Genomic DNA, 24507 nt, shown 5'->3' with positions numbered 1-24507 from the left:
CATTCTAAGCAGTGTTTCAACTTGCATACGTGGGCAAATTGGTAACAGTTCTGGTACTTTAGAAATTTACTTGACACATGCATACACGTAAACAAAAATGAAAAACGAACCTGGAGACTATGGTTGAAGGTCATAAAGACATATAACATAATAATGTCAGCTGACATGTGGGTTCGCTTCATTTCAACATGAGAACTCACATGGGAATGTCACAAAAATGTGATTCATTTCTTCTCATGATGGGTTGAGGGACAATAAGCTAACTCTAGAAAGCCTCACCAGCACTCTTAGATTTAGAATATCTGCCTCCTTCTTGGTCCTCAAGTATTTCTGCATGAGTTGTGTTCCCAGGGTAGAGCAAAGACAATATTTCTCTTCCTTTAGAGATGGAAAGCTGCTTCATGTGATGCCGAGGGCTCCTTTGTTGGCCTGCCTTCCTATAGGGGCCAATTTATGCTACATTACAGGCTCAAATTCTCATTTCTCGTGATAACCGATTTCATTACGTGTACCTCTCACCCTTTCCTCAGTGTCCTGGGGTGCCCACAGCACTACCTTCTCCCCACTCCTCCTGTGGCAATTCACATGTAGCCAGTATTTCATTTCTGGGTAAGAAGCTGAAAGTGCAGAAATAAGGGAAGACATTGGCTTCTGTAGTGTGAGAGGCAGCTGAACTTCCTTTTAGCCTTATAAAATTGATCTTTCTTTCCTTTCATGTCATTGCATAAGCAATTTACAGTAGCATGAGGCAAATAGGCTCATTTAATCATTCTCCTTGAGAACACGGAAGATCTCGAAAAATGATAACCACACATGAATTGATAAGCAGTTTCAAAGCATAGCTAAAACAGCATTTCACTGAATAAAAACTATTAGGCTTGTTTTATTCAGTTCAGATAAATATAGCCCATCCCATTCTTTTTCCACTTCATCTCTCCCAATAGACAAGTTCAATTAATCCATTTATTCTTCCTGTTTGACTGCTGCTCTACCAAATTGGAAAGAGCAAGGTTTATTGTAAGTGCCCTTTTGATTCCATTATTGCTATCTGTCCTATTTTACCCATTTAAAAATAGTTTGGGATTCATTAACCATGCCTCGCAAATGGATGTTTAATCCAGAGTCAGGAACATAAAAGAGCTTCTATATGTGCGTTGTGGACTTGAAATTCCTTTTATCAAAGAATTTTCCTATTATTTCATGAATTTTAGTGCCTGACTCTCAATATTACAATTTCTGAAAATGTTGTATCTATTGGGATATATATTTTTAAAAGTCATATATATATGTGGTTAAGTCAAAACAGAATGTCAAGATGAGATGTGACCTAGAGGCATCAAAGTCATTACAAGGGAAGTTTTTATGTAGATAATTCCTTATATTTGCTTAAAGTGATTCAATCTTATATGAAGATTTCTTGGGAGCATTTACTTGGAAATACCATCCATCTCTACTTCCCAGACTATAAAGGTAGCCAGGGCTGGGAGGGAGCGGGGATAGTTTAATGGCTGCCTGACATCTCCCTCATTAACGTGGCTTCCTGGTAGACTTCATTAGCTCTGGAATCAATGGGATCATGGCCTAGGAAAAGGCAGTAGGGTCTAGGAAAAGAATATGCCAGCAAAAGGAATTCATTATCTTGAAATACGGCCACTCCTTACCTCTTCAACCAGTTGCAGCATACGACGGGTGCTTTCCAGTGACTGAGATTTAAAAAAAATGCATAAATATTATCAGTGCAGAATCCAGAGGTCTTGGAAAACCAGAACTATTCTCTTTACTTGAGAAACACAAAGAGTTACTATCACATATTCTTTTAAGTTTATAACTGAAACACATTTTCAATCTCTTTCCTATCAGTCTTTCTACATAATAAGATTCCCTAAAGCAATTACATTAAAGCTGATCTTCTAAAATCAAAACCATATGAAGCTGATCTTGATATCAAAGACAAAGTAATCTGGAAAAGATAATTTTGCATGTGCAGGATGCATGAAAAATTATCTCAAATACTCAGACGACTAATTTGGCCTCCCTGGACCAGGAATATTGAATTTTAAACACAAACATAATTTTTCATGAATTGAGATGAATCTAACATCAAGTTTCTCATAAAGCTCCTAGAAACACAATTGGAAGTTCTTATCAATACAAATTAAGCTGTCGCCTTAGGGTGAAAAAAATCAAGCATGTTTGAAATAACTAGCCTATAGGAGACAGCTATAATAATTATCTTCATCCTTAGATAAGACAAAGTGAGACGGAAAATCTGAAGTCAGCACTGGTCCCTCGGGCACAGCGTTGTCGCTTTTTTCTCAGTTCTTTTGAAACTAACAACTAGACTCCAGCAACCAGGGTGATTTCTCAAGGCTTTGCTTTTAAGTGACAAACTTATTTTGGACAAGATTCTGCAGAAATGTGAAGAATGTTAACTCTCCTGGAAGAGCTGTCAGGAGGCTGCTTTTTGAAATAAATGGCTATAAGCAATGGTATGCTAGTAAATGCTAAACAAACAGCTCTCTGGAAAACATATATGAATATGTATATATGTATTTAAATTTACTATTTTTCTGATATAAGGGATGGAGAGCATTAAGTTTACAAATCATTCCATATAGCCAATTGATTCTCCCAGAAAGTTTCTGTTAAGGTTTGCAGAACTCTTGTGTCCAATGCTAAGCGTGCAAAGAACAAGTGTAGCTCTAACAGGAATGTTGGTTGATATTTTCATTTACATTAATGAATAAAAGGAAAGTGAAACAATGAGGACATGTTGGAACTTCACTAGTTTGTCAATGATGCAGGTGACTTCTTTACTGACGAGAACAAAAATTTTTGAATACTGGAAGATTTCCTCCATTTTTTTGTGTTAATTGAAGAATAATGGCTAGAGACAGGCAGACTTTTAAGGTTATTAATATATTTTCTCTACTTTCGTAAGTCTAGACAAACAATAAAACAGTAAGTCAGCCCTGACTTGCAGTGCCTGCAGATTCCTGGGATATAAATACTCTTAATCTGTCTGATTTTTAACTATATCATGGTGTCACTGAAGGTGAACTTGGGAAGATGTACAGTAACGTACCATTACATGGTATTCCTACACTATAGATACAACACAAGTCAAGAACTTTGAAATCATAGATAGAAGTAAAATACAGTAAAATAATTAGGACGTGATGAGTTTTGAGTATTTATTAATTTTGGTTTTAATATAATCTATTTAATTGTCAGTTTATATAATTCAGTTTTAGTACCAGTTTGCAAAATTCTGGAAAATGTAATAGTCACCTCTCAGAATTAGGCCAGCTCTAGCACACTGTAAGCTATAAGATATCCGAAGACATTGTTTTTTTTAGAAGATCTTGACTTCTCTAGATTTCTAGAAATTGGGAGTTTAGGGTAAGTCATTACTTGTATGTAGGTTTATCAAACCATTCCTGTCTGCAGAGGTATCAGGTATATTGAATATCAAAGTCATACCCCACTGTTTTTTAAATTGAAATGTTGGAAGGCCTTTTCCACCTGAACCTGAATAAGTCAAACTACTCAGTTCCCCATCTTTTGTTCCTTTCCTGTGTCCCATCCCTCACCTCATCAGCCAGCTGGTCAGCCCTTCGCTGCATCTCCTCCAGTTCATTGCGCATGTCCGCGTCTTCAGCCATGGTAGTGGTGGTGGGGGGAGGTGGCTGGGTGCTTGGGCTGGGGGGTCAGTGATAGGTTTGGACACAAAACCTGAAAGAAACAGATTTGAACATGTAAGGGTTTATATGAGTGCATGTAGTATGTGGAAATAGGAGAAGATCTCAATAGCCCACACTCTTTCTCCATAACTCAGTCATCTTCTGAAAGGTGGAAGCCATACTCAGACCAGGATCAACAGAATTTTGCTGTTTCAACAAAGGGTGCATTATGAATGTATACTTGCCAACTTTACAATGTAGACAGATATCTACGAAGATATCAGATAACTATGAAGCATTCTTAAGACACAAATCAGGGGTGCCTGGGTGGCTCAGTCGGTTAAGCGTCCGACTTCAACTCAGGTCACGATCTCACGGTCTGTGAGTTCGAGCCCTGCGTTGAGCTCTGGGCTGATGGCTCAGAGCCTGGAGCCTGCTTCCGATTTTGTGTCTCCCTCTCTCTCCGCCCCTCCCCCGTTCATGCTCGATCTCTCTCTGTCTCAAAAATAAATAAACGTTAAAAAAAATTAAAAAAAAAAAAAAAAGACACAAATCACCCAAGATTTTGGAATGACAATATGGAGGGATGCTGTTCTGGGTTAGTATGCTTTTAACCTCATATTTATTTTTTATTTTTATTTTATTTTTAAGAGCTTTATTGAGGTATAACTGACATATAATAAATCCCACATATTTGAAGTATATAATTTGAAAAGTTTTGACATATGTATACACCCAGGAAACCATGACCACAATTAAGAAAATATATCCATCACCCCGCAAAATTTGGTCATGCTCTTTGTAATCCTACCCACACATTCAATCTCACCTTACTCCAGGGCTGAGACACTGCTAATTTGCTTTCTGTTACTATAAATCAGTTTGCAATTCCTAGAATTTTATATAAACGAATGATACCGTATGTCATTTTTTTCCTCATTTCTTTCACTTAGCATAATTATTTTGAGATTATGTTGTAGCATGTATTAACAGTTTGTTACTTTTTGATGTTGAGTAGTATTCCATTGCATTTAGAAGCATTTAGAATATAGGGCTAAGGGGAGGCTACCTGAAGATGTGTTACTTTGGCATACAGATTATTTCCAGCTGAAAACAATCAAGGCCCAAAAGACTCAGGAAGAAATTTGACTCTGTCCCTAACTGCCTACAAGAATTTAGATAGAGGACCTCCTCCTGGAAAGGAGTTATCACCATAGATAACTACAGTATAACAAGAACTAGGGGTGGTAGACCAAGAAGGATTTAGCGAAGTCTGATAAAATTCGTCCCTATGCCATTTGTTTCTGTATGGCCCAGCAAACATTTACTCTTTTTTTTTTTTTTTTTATCTTCCTGCAAATTTCTCCCTTTCCTTTTAAGTCCCAGATCCCTACGCCCTTCTCCTTAGTTCAGGGTGACATATATACCTCATTTTGACTGACTGTCTTTGGAACTCATGTCTACATGGATCCCCCATACATACATAATTAAATTTTATTTTCTCCTGTTAATCGGTCTCAAATCCATTTAATTCTTAGGCCAGCTAAAGGAATCCTGAATGACAGATAATTTTTTCCTCCTCCAGCAAGGAGCTACAGGCTGAAAATCTTTAGTCTCTTGCAGTTGTTATCAGAGTTTGCCAAGAAGGCTTATTGACTATGCAGAACTATTTTTCCAAAAAGGGTTGGATCCTTATCCCTGAAATGTGACCAGCCCCATTTTATGGTTACACTCTTGAAATCCCATATGATGCAAATTACAGGTAGCCACACTGAGCTCCCTCCAGAGCCAACCAGCACCCTCTCCCTCTTCCTTTTTCCCGTCTTTCTTTATCCTGTCTTTCCTTCTTTTTCAAATACTTACTGAGTACCTATAATATGCCAGGGCAGTGTTAGGCACTAAAGATATTGATGAATGAGACAGGTAAATTCATTGCTATCACAGAGCAACAGCCTAATTAGAAAGATGGGAGTAAAATAAGGAAATTAAATTACTTAGTGTGAAACTGATTATATTTGGGGATATACCATGGGTGCCCATGGGTCATAGCAGGTTTCCCTGAGGAAGTCATGTCCCCAGCAAAGGCCATCAGAGGTAATGGGATAAAGAGCCTAAGGAAGGGTTCAAGAGGATAAATATTTGATATGATAAAACCTTCTCTGTGAGTAGTGAAATTATAGAAGGCATGGGCTCTTGTTTTGTGGCTGAGATGGCTAAGTGTGCACTGGAATTTTTCCTCCCTCTTCCATTGTAGAGTGTTGTTTTAGGGAAATGGCTGCCCAGTTGGGAATTACATTTCCAGTTCCTATTGCAAGGAGGTGGTCCATGTGGCTAGAGGTGGTTTATGAGTTACAGTGGAAATGATGTGCATCCCTGCCAGGCTAAGGCAATTCAGAAACAGGCATTCCTGGGGTGCCTCAGTGGCTCAGTTGGTTAAGCATCCAACTCTTGGTTTCAGCTCAGGTCGTGATTTCACAGTTTGTGAGTTTGAGCCCCTCATTGGGCTCAGCACTGACAGGGCAAGCCTGCTTGGGATTCTCTGTCTCCCTCTCTCTGTCCTCCCCCTGCTTGCTCTCTTTTTCTGTCTCAAAAATAAATAAATAAACTTAAAAAAAAACAGGCATTCCTCCTATGCCCTCTCTTTCCCTCTCTGCCAAGAAAGAAAGAAAGAAAAAAAGAAAGAAAGAAAGAAAGAAAGAAGAAAAGAAAAGAAAAGAAAAGAAAAGAAAAGAAAAGAAAAGAAAAGAAAAGAAAAGAAAAGAAAAAACAGGACCCTAGAGGATGGCCAGGCTATGAGACGGCAAGAATTTGGACCCTTAGAATCCCTGCATGGAGGAAAGTTGACAGTTAACCACCAAGACCTAAACCTTCATATGAAATGACAGTGTACTTTGATTGTGCTACACTATTGAAAATGTAAGGATTTTGTTTTGTTATAGCAGCTGATGTTACACTAACTAATGAAGGCCTAAAGAGACTTTAAATGGAATAAAAATATTGCATAGGAGCATGATTTCCTAACTGAAAAACACATCTGGGTTTTTTTCTTCTATTAAAAACTGAAGATGGGAAAGGAATTTAGATTTAGGGCCTTGAAGCAATGTTTAAGTATTATAGTAATTATTATTGTTATTATTATTTGTACGAGAAGCATTTTTTTTTTTTTTTTTTTTTTTGGCAAAAGTAGAACAAAAACTCTTCATCAACATAATCAGGTTCACAGAGGCAGGCCCTCAATGACCCCATCTCCTAGGCTCACTGCTATACTGTTTTCTCAACAGCTAAAGTGGATTCCTCTGGGATCTTAATTTAATACATATTATTAGACTCTGCCACATGTATTACTTTTGTGAAGTAACTCAGACTATTCAAGATTCCTGATAGGAGGAGTCTTAAAGTGAATCTTCTTTGTAAATAATAGATTTCACTGTTCTTTTGTAGCCAGTGGTTCTTGGGTAAAGCATCAAATGTGGGATCACAGTAAAACATAAGGAAAAAAGCTTCAGGGCTACATTTTGCTTACCAGCATTTTAAAAAAGGTAGTAAGCTTATATTAGGTTGGTTCTATGGGCAGCCATTTAAAATTTCAACAGGGCATCATACCATAAGACTGCTAATTTTTTTTTTAATTAAAAAAAATTTTTTTTTACATTTATTTAAACAAAGCGTGAGCGGGGCAGGGGCAGAGAGAGTAGGAGACACAGAATCTGAAGCAGGCTCCAGGCTCTGAGCAAGTGGTCAGCACAGAGCCTGATGCAGGGCTCGAACCTACGAACTGTGAGATCATGACCTGAGCCGAAGTCGGACGCTCAACAGACTGAGCCACCCAGGGGCCCCCTGCTAATTTTTTTTTAATGTTTATTTATTTTGAGAGAGGGAGAGAAAGTGCAAGCAGGGGAAGGGCAGAGAGAGAGGGAGAGAGAATCCCAAGCAGCAAGCCCAACATGAGTCTCGATCCCATGAACTGTGAGATCATGACCTGAGCCAAAATCAAGAGTCGGAGGCTTAAGTGACTGAGCCACTCAAGTGCCCCGAGCCTGTTAATTTTTGAACACCAATTCTGGTCACCAGAATATGTACTCATGATATGATATAGAGCTTTAAATGCTTTGTGTTTTACTTAAACACGGGTCTCCACTTTAGAAATTATGGATCTAGCAAACACAAACTGGAAAGGAATTTACACTAAACCACTTCTGAACCTTGAAACAAGCAGAAACAAGATTCCATGTTCTTCTGAGTGACTGGGATCTACCCTCTAGAGTAAAATGGTGCATCAGTAGAAATGTTGAGTAGACTGCGGGCCGTAGCCTAGTGTAGTAGCCAAGAGCTTAGATAGACTGTTGGCTCTGATACTCGGTTGCTGGGTGACTCTGGGCAAATCTATCACTGTCTCTGAGCCTCAGTTTTTTCAACAGGGCACATGATACCAGTTTCATAGGCTTTTTGAGAGGAATATATTATAGAAAGTTTTGATCAACATTGTTTGTAAGGACGTGGGGGCTTAATATTCAGAAAGCCTCACTCATTCAGGATAAGCCTATACCCTTTGCTAAGAGTGGAACAATTCTAATGTGTGTTAATTAGCTTTCCTTTGAAACGGCTGGGCAGGAGGCATGTTGCTGGGGCGCCAAGCACCTGCAGACACTGAAACCAGGGAAACCAGCAAAGTGCCGGAGCCTCCAGTCTAAAAGCAGCACCTCTCAGGATTGCCACGTGGGCCCAGCTCTTCATCTTTGTATTTTGCTGTTGGGCTCCTCGGGGAAACATCTTGCTTCAGTCCAAGCAAGCAACTGACTTTTCCTCCTAATAGGTTAGTTTATTAGAAGGCTGGTCCCGTGCTTTCTGACGTGTAGTACTATTGCTAGTTCTCTCTTCCAGGTTTATTTGCTGGTGATGCTCTCTTAGGCTCCCTGTCTCTGTCTCTCTCATACACACACGCACTAATGTCTTGTGGGTTTCCTTGGCAATCTCCTCTCAAGTTGCTATTCTCAACACCTGAAAAACAGCTGTAGGGTCCCCTGGGACCAAGCTGACGGCAGCCGATAAGGACCTGGCTGACGGGCAGTTGGGGTGAAGGCAGAGAAGCCATGTGGTGGATACCTTTGTTTCTGTCATTTCTATGGTCTCCCCAGGAACTCCCACACCTTAGTCCTGCCCTAACATGTGGGGGATGCCTGTGATTTGGGAGGAGGGCTAATGAATCTGACAGATCTCAAATGCACAGTATTTCCAAGCTAAAAGAGCAATGTCCACTCTCCTAATAAGAAGAGAAGGAGAGTAGGCATGAAGAACACCTCCAAACCCTCTGTTGGGGTATTTAATGCTAGTGTTTGATAAATTCTCCCCACAAACCACAAACCCAAGCATATTAACCTTCTAGGAGATAACACCTGAAGAGGCATACAGACACTGATGAACAGCAATTTCACCAGCTGAAAGGATGTTAACAGTGAAATGGCATTTGTTATCTAGGCGGCATGGAACATTTCATCATGTTAGCACATTGGACCTCCCTCCTGTGTGTTGCTGGAGCTACTAGTGTGGTCCCAGCCAGCAAAGCCCGCTTAGTTAAGTGAAGAAATTAGAAGCAGAGCCACTCAAAACTGTTCCCTGGGGCTCTGATGTAAGATAATCTCCCATTCTATTAAGGGTCTAACAGTATCCTATTAATTATCTCAAATCACCAGTGTTTGGTAAAGGGTCTGGCCCCTAGTAGGTGTTCAATTCATGTTAATTGATTTGTTGAGTGAAAGACAGAATGAGCTGTTCTGATACTCTCCAGGTGGCATTTAATGTTCCTAAATCAGCAGTTTTCCAGGTGTGGTCTAGGGCAGTGCTTCTAAAACTGCAATGAGCATCAGAATCACCGGAAACCTTGTTAAAACAGAGTGCTAGGTCCCACTCTCAGTGATTCTGAGTCAGTTGATCTGAGATGGGCGTCCCAGGTTCTGCATTTCCAATAAGCCTCAGGCAATGCTGCTGCCATAGGCCCAGACAGCACTTTTGCTGAGCTCTGATATACAGAACGGTCTCCTGGAATGTTAGTAAGAGCCACCAGCTGCATGGGAAGCGAGGCGGCTCCACAATTACCCAGACGGGGAAAACAGTAGGCTCAGCCAGGGGCTTCAGGGAATTACAGCCAAATCCAGTTCACTGCCCATTTTTGTGTTGGCTCGATGCAAAGGATGGTTTTATATTTTAAATGGTTAAATAGACTCAAAGAAGAAGCAGACTTTGCACATGTAAAAATATGAAATTCAAGTTTCAGGGTGTGTAAATAAAGTATTACTGTCATACTCCACGCCCACTGGCTTCCTTATCATCAATGGTCCTTTCAGGCCACAATGGCAGAGTTGTGTGGTTGCAAGAGACACCACAGCCCTCAACGCCAAAAATATTTACCCTCTGGTCCTATACAGAAAGCAATTACTGATCCTTGGGCTAAATCAAGTCCAACAAAATCCTTAAAGCATTCCTTATCCATCTCCCATACCCGCAGGGCACTGTACATTTCCTGTAGACAGACACAGTGTGGGGTGTTTTCTTCTGTCTATATTTGTCTGAAAAAGTCCCTCTTCATGGAGCTTCCTGTGTCATTTTTTCATTTAAAAAAGAACATGAATTCGCTTTTGATTGACAATTGTATAGGGTTTTAGGACTATAAACTATGGATTTAATCCATGTCATTCATCACAAGGTTCTGGGAAGCCTGCACAGCTCTCACAAAGATTCCTAATTTCCATGCCCAGCTGCCAGCCAAGGTTCTCCAGCCCCAGGAGCAGCACTGGACTGCACTAGGGACAGAAACACCTAAGAGGCCGTGGCTGTCACAGTATGTGGTACAAAGTAGGCAGGCTGAAGCTATAACTTGATGTCAAGTATAATTTGCAAAGCCCTTCATTTTCCAATGCTGCAAGTCTATTTGAGACTCACATTAGACATGGGGCAAATAAAATACAGAGACAACCCTTTCTTCCCTGTCAAGGGACTTATTTATTTTCACGCATTAGGCTAACACTCTCTAACAGACTCTCGATGCAGAGTCTGGATTCAAACATGGTTAGGACCCAGGAAAAGAGGTGAGCATGGAAATATGAGATGTCTGTTTTTAATAGGCAAGGTCAACAGTGACATGGATAGCTATTATGCTGGGGACACTGGCCATTAGTTCGAGTGCCATCAGGCAGGAACATTTTGGGAAAGATGTAAGGGGAGTGTGCCCTGAGCTAACACCTATTTCTCTTCATGGTTTATCTTTTAATTAATAAGACAAACCAGCAAACCCATATACATCAACATCTATCGGCTGAATTATCACAGAGCTGCACCCTACAACTTGGTGTCTTCTCGCACTGCTAATCCATTTGAACAAGGCCTCTTTGGGGTATTCTCTCTCTCCTCCTGCAGAACCTGCCTGCTTTCTGGTGGAGATACACTTTAAAATTCAGCAAAAGTTTATTGAAGAGGGGCGCGTGGGTGGCTCAGTCGGTTAAGTGTCTGACTTCGGCTCAGGTCATCTCACGGTTTGTGACTTCGAGCCCCGCGTCAGGCTCTGTGCTAACAGCTCAGAACCTAGAGCCTGCTTCAGGTTCGGTGTCTCCCTCTCTCTCTGCCCTCCACCGCTCATGCTCTGTCTCTCTCTCTCAAAAATAAAATAAACATTAAAAGTTTATTGAAGATTCACTATATTCAACTGTGCCCAAAGAAGAATAAAGGGACTTTATAAACCAAGTTGGACAACTCTCCTTAATTATTAATAAAATCACACTAACGCTGACTGAGGGCTTACTCTTAGCTGGGCCCTATTTTAAGTGCTGTTCATATAATAACTTACATGAACCTTAAATGACATACGGTCTGCAAATTCTCACTATCCCCATTTTGTAAATTAGGAAACATGTTTAGAAGTTAACTCTATTAACCACACAGATAAATTTCAGATCAGGAATCTGGGTCATTTTCAAAAGCGTATTTTCAAAGCATATTTACTCTCAAAGAACATTGTGTGGCTAATTTTGTCTTTTAATCAAAAACTGGAAACTATTTTATTTTAGTCTAATTTATAGATTGGAAAATAACATAGATTGGTTTGGCAGGTACATCTCAGTATATCCCAGCTTTTGATATCATTTATCATCTCTACGCATGCTTTTATTTTATTATTATTTTTAATGTTTATTTACTTATTTTGAGAAAGAGAGAGCATGAGCAGGGGAAGGGGCAGAGAGAGAGGGAGAGAGGATCCCAAGCAGGCTCTGCACTGTCAGTAGGGAGCTCAATATGGGGCTTGATCCCACAAACTCCAAGATCATGACCTAAGCTGAAATCAAGAGTTGGAAGCTTAACCAACTGAGCCACCCAGGTACCCCTCTACCCATGCATTTAATCTCCAGTTCTTCTTCCCACCCCCTCGCCCCGGTTTTATGCTTATTTTAACTCTCTCTTTTTCCTAAATGTTATTGTGTTGTTCTTTCTATATCTTCTTGAATTGACAAAAGATTCATTTATTTTACATTTTTGTTGTTTTTGGTACAGTGTACTTATTACTGTAAATTATCCTGTGTTATTGTCGCCCTATCCTAAAGATTGGGGCGTACACTATAGCCTTTGTTATTTATTTCTAAATAGCATTAAATTTCAGTTTTAATTTCCTTTATTCAAATTTCTTCTGTTTCAATTTTAATTTCAAACAACTCAAGAGTTATGTGAAAGTATGATTTTAAAATTTAAATAATAGAAAAGAAGCTTAATAATAGAGGTATTTTGCTTGTCATTTCTAATTTTTTTCCCACCATAGGCAGCAAAGGTGACCCATATGATGTGGTTTTTGAATTTAGGTGAGATTTCCTTTGTATCCATGTCCATGGCCAATTTCTGGGAATGTTTGATTTGTGTTTAAAAAGAAAGTCTATTCTATCTTTGACTCTATCTTGCTACCAACCTACATCAAATTAAGCTGAAAATTTGTTTTTCAAACTCCCTGAAATCTTTAGTCAATTGGATCTATTGATCTCCATGTATTCAAGACCCCTGCGGTACTGTAACTTCATCATTTCTTCTTACATTTCAGCCCATTTTTTTCTTTTTAATATTTTGCAGGAGAACTGTCATATAATAGCCGATGATAGCTACTTTTTCATAGTAAATTGTAGCTTTTATCAATATTAAATAATAGAATTGCACCCATACTCCCCATTTCACTATATTACCTATCTACCTATCTATCTATCTATCTATCTATCTATTGAAGTATAGGCATATAATGTTACATTAGTTTAAGCTGTACAACATAGTAATTTGTCAAGTCTGTAAGTTATACTACGCTCACCACATGTACAGCTATAATCTGACACCATACAGCACTATTATAATACCATTGACTATACTCCCTATGCCATACCTTTCATCTCCATGACTTATTCATTCTATACCTGGAAGCCTGTATCACCCATTCCCCTTCACTATATTTATGGTGTACAACTTTGATTAAACTCAAGGGTCTGGAATATACATCTTAGTCCTATCCTTTCCATCTTCTAAAACAAACCCAAACAACAATAGTAACAACAAACCAGATGTGGGAGCTCTCATGTGGCTCATGACTCAGAATCAAACAGTAAGGTAGTCACCTGTTTTCTATGAGTTTTTGCCCTTACCCTCAAGGAGTTGGTACTTGGATGTGTTTGGAGGCAGAATCTCTTTCCCCAACTACAATCTTTGGTTCTCTTTCCCCAACTACAGTGATAGGAGAATGTGATCAAGAATGGGCCTAATGCCATTATTTTTACTGGATGAAATTTCTCCTTGAAAGTGATGCAACCATAAGATCCAAAGTGCCTATTCTAGGGAAATAGTGAAGTGCAGTTACTGCATTTGAGACAAGTCCTCAAGACTCCTCAACCGCATCAGGAGCATTATTTATTCTGAATAATCAGAATTTGTCCCGGGTTCAAAGCAGCCATTCTCAATTAAGAAAAATCAGCTGCATCGATTCCAACATGCTATGTCATTATAACTCTTATTGCCTAAATATTATGCATAATAGTCATCACTTACTGGGAATGTGCTATGTGACAGGAATCAAACTAGGAATTTTGTACAAAGCTATGGGGGTTATATAGGAACCCCCAACCCTTTGCTACTCCAAATGCAGTCCCCAGACCAGCAGCATCAGCCTTACCAGGGAGCTTGTTAGACATGCAGAACCATGGGCTCCACCCCAGACCTCCTGAACAAGGTCATCTGGCATCAGGAGTTTGAGAAGTGTTGCCCTGAACCATGTTATCTCCATACTAAGCAAGAAAAGATGAAGTACAAGTTGACTCAATAACCAACCAAGATCACAGAGCTGGGAGAGGATGAGAATCCCAACACGGGGAGCCAGACTCAGTGTCTGCTCCATATTTCACTTTCCCCTTTCTACACCACCTGCCGATTTCCAGCAGCATTTGCTTCCCAAATGAATGGAAAGCTCCACGGGCCATGGGTTCCAAATGTCTCATAACAGTGTCCTGCACTTGAAGGGTGGACACACTGGCTAATTTCCATGATATAGTCTTTCATTCAAAGAACAAAGGGAAGACGCTTATCAGAAAAAGAACACAGAGACTTTCCTCCTTCAAGTAACAGAGTCTGTGAAGGCTAAGACTTGTTTAACATGATTAGAGCTGGATAGTCCTGATAAACTCTTCCTCCGAAAATGATGATAATTAAATTATAGGTCTTAATGACAAACTAAGGATCAGAGCAGAGAATAACTTTTAGCAAGGTGGCAAGGTTCTGTTTATGCTTCTATTGTTAAAAACGGCCAGTTCTTAAATCTGCAGTGTTTATGGTGGTATAAGTTCTTCAAAGTGGGGACTGGACTTGGCTCCTTGTTATTCTTTTTTTTTTTTTTTTTTTTTTCAACGTTTTTTATTTTTGGGACAGAGAGAGACAGAGCATGAACGGGGGAGGAGCAGAGAGAGAGGGAGACACAGAATCGGAAACAGGCTCCAGGCTCCGAGCCATCAGCCCAGAGCCTGACGCGGGGCTCGAACTCACGGACCGCGAGATCGTGACCTGGCTGAAGTCGGACGCTTAACCGACTGCGCCACCCAGGCGCCCCGGCTCCTTGTTATTCTACTTTGAATATTCCTGTGCATGAAATTCAACTTCCTTCTCTCTTCATTGTGGGACTCCTGGTTTTAACAAATTGTTTAGCTGAATAAAAAAATATCTTTCAGATATGAAGAACAAGTGGCTCATAAATAAATGGATTTACCACCTCACTTCCATTTTATGCCCATTATCTAGGTCACAGATGAGTCACAAGTGCTCACGATAGCACTTCTCTGTAGCATGGTCTAAGGTCTCTTTGCATCGAAATCTTTTTAGCTGCTTGTAAAAATGCAGACTGCCAGTTATAGCACCTATGGGAAGAGACTGATGATGGTGGGGCTAGAATTCGCATTTTCAGTAACAACCATAGGTCCTTCTTATGCTCCCTAGAATGGGGGGATTCATGTATAACTTCACATAGGGTGAAAAGCTTTGCACATATCCAAGGGGAAACTCTTATAAAACCATCCTATGATAAAACCATCTAAAAATGCAAATTTTTTAGCCATTTGCATGGCTATTTTGCATTTGCATGGCTATTTTGATCTGAGGTGGCAGCCTCTGGTTCTCCCCCACCATGTTTTCACAATATTTGATGGTATAGAATGGGCTAGGTTAAACACTATGAATGCATTTCTTATAGGGAAATTTGCCTTAAGAAACCATCTCAAGTGACAGATATTTCAACCAGCTCACAGATATGTCACTGCTTCCCCAGTCTCTCTGATGGAAGTCACTGACCAACATTATAGCTAGCTTCCTTTCAAGCTTGGCTTCTTTATTTTCCAAACCGTTGCACTCCACCCCATTCCTAAATGGGACTCTGTGACTGTACATCTAGATATATAAACAAATACAGTCCTGATCTGGTTTCTTTTGAAAAGAAAATTCTGACTTCCCTGATAAGCCCCTTCCCTGGACTATTCTGGGCATAATAACAGCAATGGTAATAGGTGGCTTCAGCTTTGTAATTTAGGGTCCTGGTCTGTGACCCTAAAGCAGCCGGCCTCCAAGCAGCCAGCTCTGGCATCTCTTAATTGCAACAGGACTGTCAGCCGCAACCAACACTGATTATGCCTAAATCTCTCCTTTCAAAAGTGCCAATGTTTCCTTTGTTTTGCAAATGCAGCCAAATGGGTATTTAGCTTTGTATGATGCCACAGTTCCTGATTGTTGACTTGGGAACTGAAGCCTGAAGCAGTGAGGACTCACTGACCAGGAAGAAAAGGAAGGGCAGAACCAAACCTCATTTCATTTACCCTGATCATAGTCATAGCAAACCACAATAATTGGTTAGCCATCTACCCAATGTTTACCGAGTGTTATGCTAGTGCAGCCACAACTGGCATGCAGCTGGAGAGGAATGGCCACCTCTAAGAGATGGCTCTAGGGGCTCTAGCTAGAAGCCTTTTGCTTTCGGGTTTTCTCCTCCATCTTGCCTAGGAGGGAACTGATGAAAATGTTTGTATTCCAAGGAATCCGGCTAGTTCCTGGGAGAACGGTAATATCCATGCAGGACTAACACTTGGCCACATGAAAAACAAGTCTTGTTACTCCCTAAATAAAATGGTTTCACTCAGGAGTGAATGAACAGACAAAATCCAAGACGAAGCAGAAAGAACCCTTTCTGGGGGCACCTGGGTGGCTCAGTGGGGTTAAGCGTCTGACTCTTGATTTTGGCTCAGGTCATGGTCTCGCGGTTCATGAGTTCGAGCCCCACATCCAGCTCTGCGCTGACAGCCTGGAGCCTGTTTTGGATTCTCTGTCTCCCTTTCTCTCTGTCCCTCTCCTGCTCGTGCTCTCTTGCTCTCAAAAAATAAACATAAAAAAAAAGAAACAAAAAAACAAACCCTTTCTATGCCCACAGGACTGAGGCAACACTTGGAAGCTGCTGTATGCTCACTGACAGTCTTGCCTTCAGCAATAAATAATGGATGCTGGTGCTCTATTCAGCCCCCTAGGATCGCCCTCACTCATTCCACATGGGGGTCCCCCAGTTTCTGCATATTTCATGCCTGACTCACTCCTCTAGTTTTTGCATATTTCACTCCTGACTTTACGCCTTTTTGTAAGACCGCCCTAAGGCTGCTTCACCTGATCCACTGAGAGATGTAAGTGCCTGGGTCTCCCCAGGGCAGACCCGCAGCTGGTGGTGACCGACTAGCACAGCAGAACAGAAGCCCTGCTGTGTTTGCCTTAAGGCAAGACATAGCCTAAAATATAATGGACCATCCAACCAAAGGGTCCTGCCAGATCTAAGACCTCTCCTCCCATCACTCCACCGCCTGGCTTCCTCTCTATCTCACTGTCCTGCTTCCTCCTCTCCCATTCTTGTTTCTCCTGGCAGCACTTCCTTAATAAATCACTTGCATACAAATCCTTGTCCAAGGGTCTGCTTCGGAGGAAACCAGCCGAAGACAACTTCCATGGGCTTGTGAGTTATATTTTATGAAATACGGATGATTGTAAAGCAGGTACTGAAAGGAATGAACAAATCATTCCATCAGGAAAGGGGTGGGGCAGGGGGGAGAACAAAAATTCCCTGTATTCCTAGCCATGCCAAAGAATGGTAAGTCCAGCCAAAATTGGAAGAATCCACATCCAAAACATCACAGAGTGGCTAGAACTTGAGGGTTATCAGAGTACTATCCTCATAGGAGAAAGGGAGGCTCAGAGAGGCACAGTAGTTTTCTGGAGGTCACATCATCATCTAGAGCCCAAATCTATCTTTTAACTCCCAATCTAGGGCTCATCCTAAAGTAGTGTTGCAACCGCAAACATCAGAAAACTTGGGAGGAAGAGACTAGTCTTGTCTGAGCTCACTGAATGTTTTCAGAATGTATAAAAACACCATGACTAATGCCAATGTGGCCTGTGCTCTTTTCCTACTGTTAATCTGAGGCAGTTGCTCTTTTTATTCATCATCCATCATCTCTCTGCTAACAAAACCCAAACTGTAGTTTTTTCTAGCGTAGATCTCTTCTGGCGGGTACTGGTCTTCGTATACAAGTTTCTATCTCCTGAATTTAAAAAAAAAAAGGCATATGAGCCATATGGGATTTATCAAAGAACCTGTAGTATTTGTGACGCTAAACTAGTTGATTTTTGGCATTTTCCTTCTGGAGACATAAACAATTTGACAGGTAAATGATGTTGATTACCATGATCTATTTTCCTAGGAAAGGTGTCATAATGAAGACACCCAAAGCCAGGTCCCCCATATCCTAGACCTGTTAGCATATGAACAGTTTGTTCAAAACCCTGGGCTTCTTGCATTTTCTTCACAATTAAAGCATACATGCACACCAGATTATAACTTAATCCTTTTTAAAATTGGTTTTAATGGACTCATGTTTCAAACTTCATTCTAAGTAGTAATATCTATACAACGAGAAGTTTTATATGTGAATTGTGTTTTCTCAATATATTGGATATATTGAAATAGACATACAACTATTCAAATTTTTAAAAGCAAGTTTTATCATACTCTTAAACTCATCTGTGTGTGTGTGTGTGTGTGTGAGAGAGAGAGAGAGAGAGAGATACTTGGAAGTTCGTTGCTTAAAAATATGGGGAAGGGTCACCCACCATACTCTTGCCTTCATTTCCACATGTCTGACCCATGTAGAGAGGACAAAGACAGGCAAGAGAAGATTGACAAAAAGGGGCTGTGAGTTTGAGCAAAATCTAGAGTGTGGTGGCCAGGGCATAGAAGTGGAACTTTGTGTGTGTGTGTGTGTGTGTGTGTGTGTGTGTGTGTATGTTTAAATACCTTTATCTTAGAATCTAGGAGCCCACAGAATAAATGAGTGATTTCCATCAAATGATCATATTCATTAATTGTGGGTAACTTGAAGCTGAGATGGGATCAGGGAGGTCAAGGTCTTTGAAATCACACTGTACTAAAGATGAATGAAGGTGTGAGGGTGTTTAGCTGAGAGAAAAGGCAGGGAAAGACTCAACAGTTAACTACAAGGAAGGGACATTAGACTTGTTCTATATGAACCCTTAAGTTATTTGTTATTTAACTTAAAATTCCTTGGCACGGGTATATGCTACTTGTAAACTGTACACCAGAGGTGGTTGGTAAACACTGTATGCACCAGAATCAGGAATATACAGTTCTGGGCTGGGCAGTTAGCATTTCAAAGATTTTTAATCAGAAGCCCACATTCCTAAGTCAGGCTCTGGATGAGCATGAAGCCTGCTTGGGATTCCCTCTCTTCCCCTTCTCTGTCTGCCCCTCTCCTCCTTAAAATAAATAAATAAACAAACATTTTAAAAAGTCTTTAAGGGGTGCCTGGGTGGCTCAGTTGGTTAAGCATCCAACTTCAGCTCAGGTCATGATATCAGGGCTTGTGAGTTCAGGCCCCACATTGGACTCTGTGCTGACAGCTCAGAGCCTGGAGCCTGCCTCAGATTCTGTCTCCTTCTCTCTCTGCCCCTCCCCCTCTCTTTCTCTAATATAAATAAACATTAGGGAAAATTTTTTAGGTAAAAAAAAAAAAAATCTTTAAAATAAAAGAAGCCTGCATCCCTGAGAGAGTTACCATAAGAGCTTCAACTTCCTTTTTCTGTGGTGCACTGGCAGGTTTGCTAACTAACGAAATATATGTTAGGAATGACTTCTCACTGGTGAAATGAGTATTCAAAATATGTGAATTGGCTAGAAATACTTTACAGGCACTAACATCCCCCATAACATAAATAGGGTGTGTGTGTGTATGTGTATAGTTGGTCTGGATCTACACTATTGACTTAAAGTTTAAATTTGGTCCTTTATTTTGTTATGATTAGGCAATTCTCTTGCCCACTGGTTCTCACCTGGAGAGTTTGTTAAAGCTGAGATTGCTGATGTAGTAAGTGATACCGGAATGGTGTCTGAAAATTTGCACTTCTAAGAAATTCTCAGGTGATAACCGCTGCAGACAGTGCAGGAAGCACACTTTAAGAACCACCGCTCCTGGGGGCCAGGGTGGCTTAATCAGCTGAGCGTCCGACTGGCTCAGGACACGATCTCCCAGTTGGTGAGTTCGAGCCCCATGTTGGGCTCGCTGCTGTTGAAGCAGAGCCTGCTCAAGATCCTCTGTCCCCCTCTCTCACTGCCATTCCCCTACTCACACTCTCTCTCAAACATAAATAAACGTTAAAATAAAGAAAGAAAGAAAAATACACTGCTCTTACCTGATCTGATTACAAGGTCACCTGAATCCTGTTACTAGAATATTGCTGCATCTTCCCTGGATAAGCCTTTTATGGAAGGTGCTTGCTGGAGTGCCCAAAGAAAGCTGGGACATCGTGTTGGTAGAACAGGTTGTTCAACTAGGAGTGTGGCTTCTTTCTAAAAAGTATTGCATGTTGTATGGAAACCAATTTGACAATAAATTTTATATATTAAAAAATAAATAAATAAATAAATAAATAAAATAAAATAAAATAAAATCAAGTATTGCATGGAGGAAAGAATTCATCCCGAGGCTTGTTTCCCTTGAACATAAAACCCACTCTCAAAGTCATAGGAGAAGAGAGCTATAAACATCACCTGACTACTAAAGGCTGCAGATATCTATTAAATAACTACTGGCAAATAGCAAATTGGCAGAAGTCAATTTACTACAAACTCTAAGGAACAAAAAAAACAGAAACACTAGGAAGTTATAGGATAACAGAGTTGGGCTCAATAAAGAACATTGACAAGATCTACCCAAAGTCTGGGTTGGAAATCTTGGATGAAGTGAATTCCTGTTCTTAGAAAACAATCAAGGAAAGCCTAGTGGCCGATGGTGGCCAAAATTCAGTCAAGAAAAGGGACACTGGATTCCCTTCCAAGCCTGAGGTCTCTGGTTCTATGAAAGAAGTTGAGGTGTATGAAAATTTAGATGGACCTAATTCTATCCTCTTATCCTTTTTGGGAAAGGTTTGCCATGCAGGAAGGAAAACCATCTGCTTCTCAATATTAAAAGATCCACTGTGGTTGTAAGTAAGGAAGACATTCCCTAAGTGGACAGGTTTCAGGGAGGAGCTAACTTACCTGCAAAGTTGCTTGATGGAGGTGAGAAGATCAAAAATGACAAATTAATGATTATTTCCCAGATTAATCTGACAATATCATATCAAAGAATATAGGCATTCACCCTGGACTTAATTATTTTTACCTTCGATGGAGATAATCATTATTATGTTTTTGCCTTAGATAACAGTTCTGCTATGTCTCTTCTTGAAGCAACCAGGACCCAAAAACACAATCCCACTGCAAACAAACTTATCATGATCCAACCTACTTAAATAGTTAAGCTAAGAGACTCATAGGAAATTATTTGCTCCAAAAATGAATTTGCTGCAGGGTTTCTTCAAATAGCAAAGCTCCTAGCTTACGTTATAACATGTCATAGACTGTTAAGTACTTGACAGAAAGAATGGGACCAAAAACTAAAAAGTCTGGCCAAAGTGTCGGGAGTCCCGGCTGATGGCACAAGAGTTCCAACTGATGATAAAGTGTCTCTGAAGTGATTGTGTAAGTCATTGGAAACCAAAGACTGATTTATAAAATTAGATTTACCCAAATCTCCAATGCTTGAGATAAGTAACTAATGTGACAGTAACTACTGCAGTGTATAAATTTGGCTTCTTTAGTTACTCTATTTGACACTCACTATCATTAATGTGGAGTGGATTTAAGAAGCACTTTGGACTAGCCTTTGTGGGCAGAGGGACTGGGGATTTTTATTTATTATTATTATTATTATTATTATTTTGCATGTACTGAAAATATCAGAGAGAAGGAAGCTTTCTGTGGTCAAATGGTAAGACGTTCATGCTGGATAAGTCTCCACCCAGTGTGAGTGTCCATGTTCACTTCTGTTATTGAATGTGTGTTTGATCATTGCTAGTTTCAAGGTACAATTTCAACAACTTAAAAACATGATTCTCATAAAAACATAGAGTGAATATGTGTCAAAGGTTTATTTCACTCATTAATGAGGGAACCAATAAGATGATAAATTTGGTTTGAAGTTAATTCATATATAATCATGCTGGAACGAGATTGCCAAATAGACACAAAGCTAGTTAATATCTTATAGGGCAATAAAACTGTAACTTTTATAGTTGTCTTTTTTACCACACATAATCTTTTAAATCAGCACACAAAAATCTTCGAGTTAAGAAACATGTAACTTCACAGAGTATGGAGCCTAATCAAAAGTTAATAGTAAGTTAAACAAAGAGAATTACATAATATTTGAGTGGGTCCATTAGACATGCATCCATCCTTTGCCTTATTTCCTAGTTTAGGATAATTTTTCTCAATAATAGAAACGAGTGAGTTTTTCTTTGGGCACTATGCCATTATATTTGGTAGCAGCCACCAGCTGAACTTTTTGCCCCAGAAGGCTGAGTGGATATTCATGTGTTCTCCTAGTGCACTTAGTGAAGCATCTTAAACATCTTATGCCCATGGTTCTCAAACCTGGTGGGAGAATGGTGGGGCACATTAAAATCTCTTAAGGAGCTTCAAAAACTCCAGATACCCAGCCAACACCCCAGACCAATTCAACGAGAATCTCCGAGAACGGGTCACAGGCAGCAGTATATTTTAAAACTCTTCAGGTGATTCTAAGATAAATCAAGACTGAAACCACTGTACCACTTAGAAGCAATATATGTATGTGTATACATAAATTTATTTTAAAATTAGGATCATACTAAGGTATATTTATCCTGTTTCTTCTTTTATTATTAATTACACTTTGAAAATTTTCATTAATCATTAAACATTGCTTGGGGCACTTGGATGGCTCAGTCGGTTAAGCATGCAACTCTTCATTTCAGCTCAGGTCATGATCTCACAGTTTATGAGTTCAAGCTCCACATGGGGCTGTGTGCTGACAGCACAGAGCCTGCTTGGGATTCTCTCTTCCCTTCTCTCTCTGCGCCTTCCCTGCTCTCTTTCTCTCTCTCTATCAAAAATAATAAATAACTTAAACATTGCTCAAATGCCATTTTCTTACTTTTTATTTTTTCAAATTCCATTAAAATTGTTTTAATGTTTATTTTATTTTTAAAGAGACAGAGAGAGCATGAGTGGGGGAGGAGCACAAAGAGAGAGAGAGAGAGAGAGAGAGAGAGAGAGAGAGAGAGAGAGAGAATCCCAAGTAGGCTTCCCACTCAGCCCCACAGATCTCACAATTGTGAGATCATGACCTGAGCCAAAATCAAGAGTCAGACACTTAAGTGACTGGGACACCCAGGTGCCCCTCAAATGCTATTTTAAAAGAATGTATTGTGTTTCATATAAATGTATTATGATTTATCTGGCTATCTCTTATTCCTGGACTTTTAATGCTATGTTTTCTTTTCTCTTTCTCTTTCTTTTTTTCCCATTATAGGCTAGACTGCCATGAACATATTTATATAAAAACTTTATCTACATCTTGGATTATTTCCTTACAATGGACTTCCGGGATTGGATTTATAGGGCAAAGAAAATAAATGTTTTAATTTTTTTGTTTATTTATTTTTGGGAGAGACAGAGATAGAGAGAGAGAGAGAGAGAGAGAGAGCACGAGCAGGGGAGGGGCAGAGAGAGAGAGGGAGACACAGAATCTGAAGCATGCTCCAGGCTCTGAGCTGTCAGCATGGAGCCCGATGCGGGGCTCGAACTCACAGATTGTGAGATCATGACCTGAGCTGAAGTTGGACGCTTAACTGACTGTGCCACCCAGGTGCCCCTGAAAATAAATGTTTTAAAGACATTTATTTCTACAAAGTCTTATAAATATATACTTTTTAACTGATGATTTCCTCAATTATTTATTTATGAAATATTTGCATATGCCAAGAACAGTTAAAAAATCATTTTTAAAAGTCTCCCTCAAAGGGCATTTTTAAGTTTAATACAGCTAAAAGTTATTTTAGTGTGTATATGGAAAGACTTAAATCCCTAATTTGAGATTTCCCCCAAACAGCTTCTTTTCTCAATGTCATTTGTGGAATAATTCATTCTTTCTCCATTAATGTATGTAACATAAAATATGTAAATTACTACTCATAATTGCAGAGAGCAAACTGAGGGTTACCAGGGTGGGAGGTTGGTGGGGTGATGGTGAAACAGGTGAAGGGGATTAAAAGTACATTCATCGTGAGGAGCACTGAGTAATGTATAGAATTGTTGAATCACTATATTGTACACCTGAAACTAATATTAACACTGTATGATAACTATAATGGAATTGATTTTTAAAAAATATATAGGTTAGTTAACTGTACTTTGTAATAGTGGATAGACTCACAGATGCACATGAAAAAGACAGACTAGTAACAAACGATTTTGAGTATATTCTTGTCTCAATTTTAACCATTGCTATTTCTTGGAGTGATCTAGTTGTGGTTTTAACTCTCACTCACTCCCTTACAGAACTCTTAGGTGTTGAAAAACAACTTGAAAGCTCATCCTCTCTAAGATGGCTTTAATCTGTCTGCAAGCAGCTTGTAGCTTTGCCAATAACAGACCTGCCTAAATCCATCTGTTCTACTTTAAACATTCTTCCTGTGTAATATTGGCTATACCTTGCATTATCTCTGAAGAAAGGTTTTTCTATGTAATGTCCCAGACTGACTTATTAACAATTCTGAATTTAGTGAGATCCATTTTTATGTATTTTTGTTTATATTTATTTATTTTTAATATTATTTCTACAGTCAGCATAATATCATTGACCAA

At 39.7% G+C, this 24507-nt stretch overlaps 1 protein-coding gene and 1 long non-coding RNA gene across 2 annotated transcripts in view; one reads left to right on the top strand and one right to left on the bottom strand.

Moving 5' to 3' along the window:
* The window catches only part of SNAP25 (synaptosome associated protein 25), an 84751-nt gene that overhangs the window by 26284 nt on the left and 33960 nt on the right, over positions 1-24507 (bottom strand). Inside the window, exons 2-3 of the mRNA XM_049651135.1 lie at positions 3594-3735; positions 1662-1703 (exon numbers count right to left, since the gene is read on the bottom strand). Coding sequence (XP_049507092.1) covers positions 1662-1703; positions 3594-3665 — 114 coding nt within the window. The 5' untranslated portion in view covers positions 3666-3735. The remainder of the gene's footprint in view (positions 1-1661; positions 1704-3593; positions 3736-24507) is intronic.
* The window catches only part of LOC125936814 (uncharacterized), a 34061-nt gene that overhangs the window by 3116 nt on the left and 6438 nt on the right, over positions 1-24507 (top strand). The gene's annotated exons all lie outside the window — the stretch shown is intronic.

The sequence above is a fragment of the Panthera uncia genome (assembly GCF_023721935.1).
Source record: "Panthera uncia isolate 11264 chromosome A3 unlocalized genomic scaffold, Puncia_PCG_1.0 HiC_scaffold_11, whole genome shotgun sequence".
Taxonomy (NCBI): domain Eukaryota; kingdom Metazoa; phylum Chordata; class Mammalia; order Carnivora; family Felidae; genus Panthera; species Panthera uncia.
This window is presented reverse-complemented; position numbering and strand designations above follow the sequence as displayed.